Source organism: Pteropus vampyrus, unplaced genomic scaffold, assembly GCF_000151845.1.
Source record: "Pteropus vampyrus isolate Shadow unplaced genomic scaffold, Pvam_2.0 Scaffold235, whole genome shotgun sequence".
Lineage (NCBI taxonomy): Eukaryota > Metazoa > Chordata > Mammalia > Chiroptera > Pteropodidae > Pteropus > Pteropus vampyrus.
The window spans coordinates 204,887-207,082 of record NW_011889016.1 but is presented as its reverse complement, the minus strand read 5'-3'; the positions used below and the strand labels follow the sequence as shown (position 1 = coordinate 207,082).

Genomic DNA, 2,196 nt, shown 5'->3' with positions numbered 1-2,196 from the left:
CTTCACCAAGCACGTGCACATCATCGAGCCCGGCTTCGTGTTCATCATCTCCTACCTGTCCTACCTCACCTCCGAGATGCTGTCCCTGTCTTCCATCCTGGCGTAAGTACCCCTGGCTGCAGGTCCCGGGGGGCCCAGGAGTGGCGCCTCACTCTGCCTCCAGTCCCTGGGTGGTGGAGGCTGGGCCTTCTGCAGCCCCAGGCGCCCCGCCCGCCTCCCAGGCGGGCGGGCAGGGCAGTCGGGGGTGAGGAATGTGATCTCCTTAGCTTTTTACATAAGGAGTTGGCGTCCAGAGGGCCGGGCTTGCAGGCCTGCAGGCCGCCTCTCTGTCGGCAGCACCCGTGCCCCTCGGAGCCGCCTTGGCTGGGCCAGGGGCAGGCAGGCGCGCTGCAGCTCAGGGCCCAGGCCCCAGGGACTCGGGAACAGATTGCAGTGATGTCGGGGTGCCGGCCGGCAGTGGGCCCAGCTCAGGGCACTGATCCCCAAGGAGGAGCCCCGAGCTCACGGGGAGAAGGGCACAGGCCCTGGGGTGCCACCGGGGTCGCCCCAGACAGCCGCACGGGTGCAGGGCGCATGGCGCCCGCAGCCTCACGAGTGGCCCGCCCCCCAGCATCACCTTCTGCGGCATCTGCTGCCAGAAGTACGTGAAGGCCAACATCTCGGAGCAGTCCGCCACCACCGTGCGCTACACCATGAAGATGCTGGCCAGCGGGGCCGAGACCATCATCTTCATGTTCCTGGGCATCTCGGCCGTGGACCCGCTCATCTGGAGGTGGAACACGGCCTTCGTGCTGCTGACGCTGGTCTTCATCTCCGTGTACCGGGCCGTCGGTGAGGGCGGGCGCAGGGGTGTGGGCACTGGCTGTGGGTGTCCGTGGGAAGCAGAGATGTGGTGTGCGTCCCCAGCCCAGGGGAGGGCAGGTCCAAGAGCCCCTGGGGACTCGGCCTGGCGTTCCGTGGTCCTGGCTGAGGGTCAGGCCGCTCACGGCCTTGCCGTGGTGAGGCTGAGTGGGCAGCTGCGGGCAGCACAGGCTCAGGGGAGCCTGTGTGATTTCCCACTCGCTCACTCTGAATGGGACAGAGTGACCCGGGGTAGGGCTGTCACCGAGGAAGTAGCCCTGGCACGCGTGAGGCAGGACCCCAGCTGCCCGCCCCGCACTGCTCAGCTGGTGCTCAGGGTCTTGGGGCCTGATGAGGGCCGGGGAGCAGGAGGAGTCACCCACCCCCTCCCAGAGTGCAGTTTCCGCCGTTCCGTGTGCTGGATGCTGCTGTCACCTGTCACCACCTCTGGTCCGCAGAGGGGATCCCTAATTGCTCCCCCCAGCGCAGCGGCGGCCGAGGGCGGGGTTGGCAGGGCCGTCCGGTCCCCGCCGTGGGGCTGACCGCCCACCGGGCCCTGCAGGCGTCGTCCTGCAGACCTGGGTCCTGAACCGGTACCGCATGGTGCAGCTGGAGGTCATCGACCAGGTGGTCATGTCCTACGGCGGCCTGCGCGGGGCTGTGGCTTTCGCACTGGTCGTCCTCCTGGATGAGGACAAGGTCAAGGAGAAGAACCTCTTCGTCAGCACTACCATCATCGTCATCTACTTCACTGTCATCTTCCAGGTAGGTCGGCGCGGGGCCCCGTGGCCCTCGTGCCCTGCCCGCGGCCCGAGGGGCAGCCCCTTGCCGGCCCTGCTCCCCGCAGCCTTCCCAGGCTCCTTCCCAGCTGCACGTTCTAACTTTAGTAACTAGGAGCCGGTTTGTAGGTTTTCATGTGGCCCCACAGGGGACGCAGCACGGCTTGGCCTAAAAATCTCCCTCCTCAGCCATTGCCGGCTGACACAGCCCCAGTTAACACTTTGCGCCCCACTTGGCCTGGCTGCGGGCGCATCTGCGGAGTCGCTCGCTGGCTCCGGTGGGGGGGGGCAGGGTGGGTGTGGGGCGCCTCTGCAGAGGGTCGCCGGCCAGCCAGGCACTGGAGAAGGGTGCCTGCTTCACCCCGTGGGGGTGGGGCTGGGTCTCCAGTGGGCTGGAAAGGGGTACAGTGGGGCTCGCCCCAGTGGTCAGGGTCAGGGTCAGTGCACCTTGTCTCCCAGGGCCTGACCATCAAGCCCCTGGTGCAGTGGCTGAAGGTGAAGAAGAGTGAGCACCACGAGCCCAAGCTCAACGAGAAGCTGCACGGCAGGGTAGGGGGGAGGGGAGGGGAGGGAGGGA

At 67.4% G+C, this 2,196-nt stretch overlaps 1 protein-coding gene across 1 annotated transcript in view; it reads left to right on the top strand.

Annotated features, from left to right (window-relative positions):
* The window catches only part of SLC9A3 (solute carrier family 9 member A3), a 37,492-nt gene that overhangs the window by 29,682 nt on the left and 5,614 nt on the right, over window positions 1-2,196 (top strand). Inside the window, exons 5-8 of the mRNA XM_011373907.2 lie at window positions 1-102; window positions 611-831; window positions 1,403-1,605; window positions 2,079-2,168. Of these exons, the coding sequence (XP_011372209.1) occupies window positions 1-102; window positions 611-831; window positions 1,403-1,605; window positions 2,079-2,168 (616 nt within the window). The remainder of the gene's footprint in view (window positions 103-610; window positions 832-1,402; window positions 1,606-2,078; window positions 2,169-2,196) is intronic.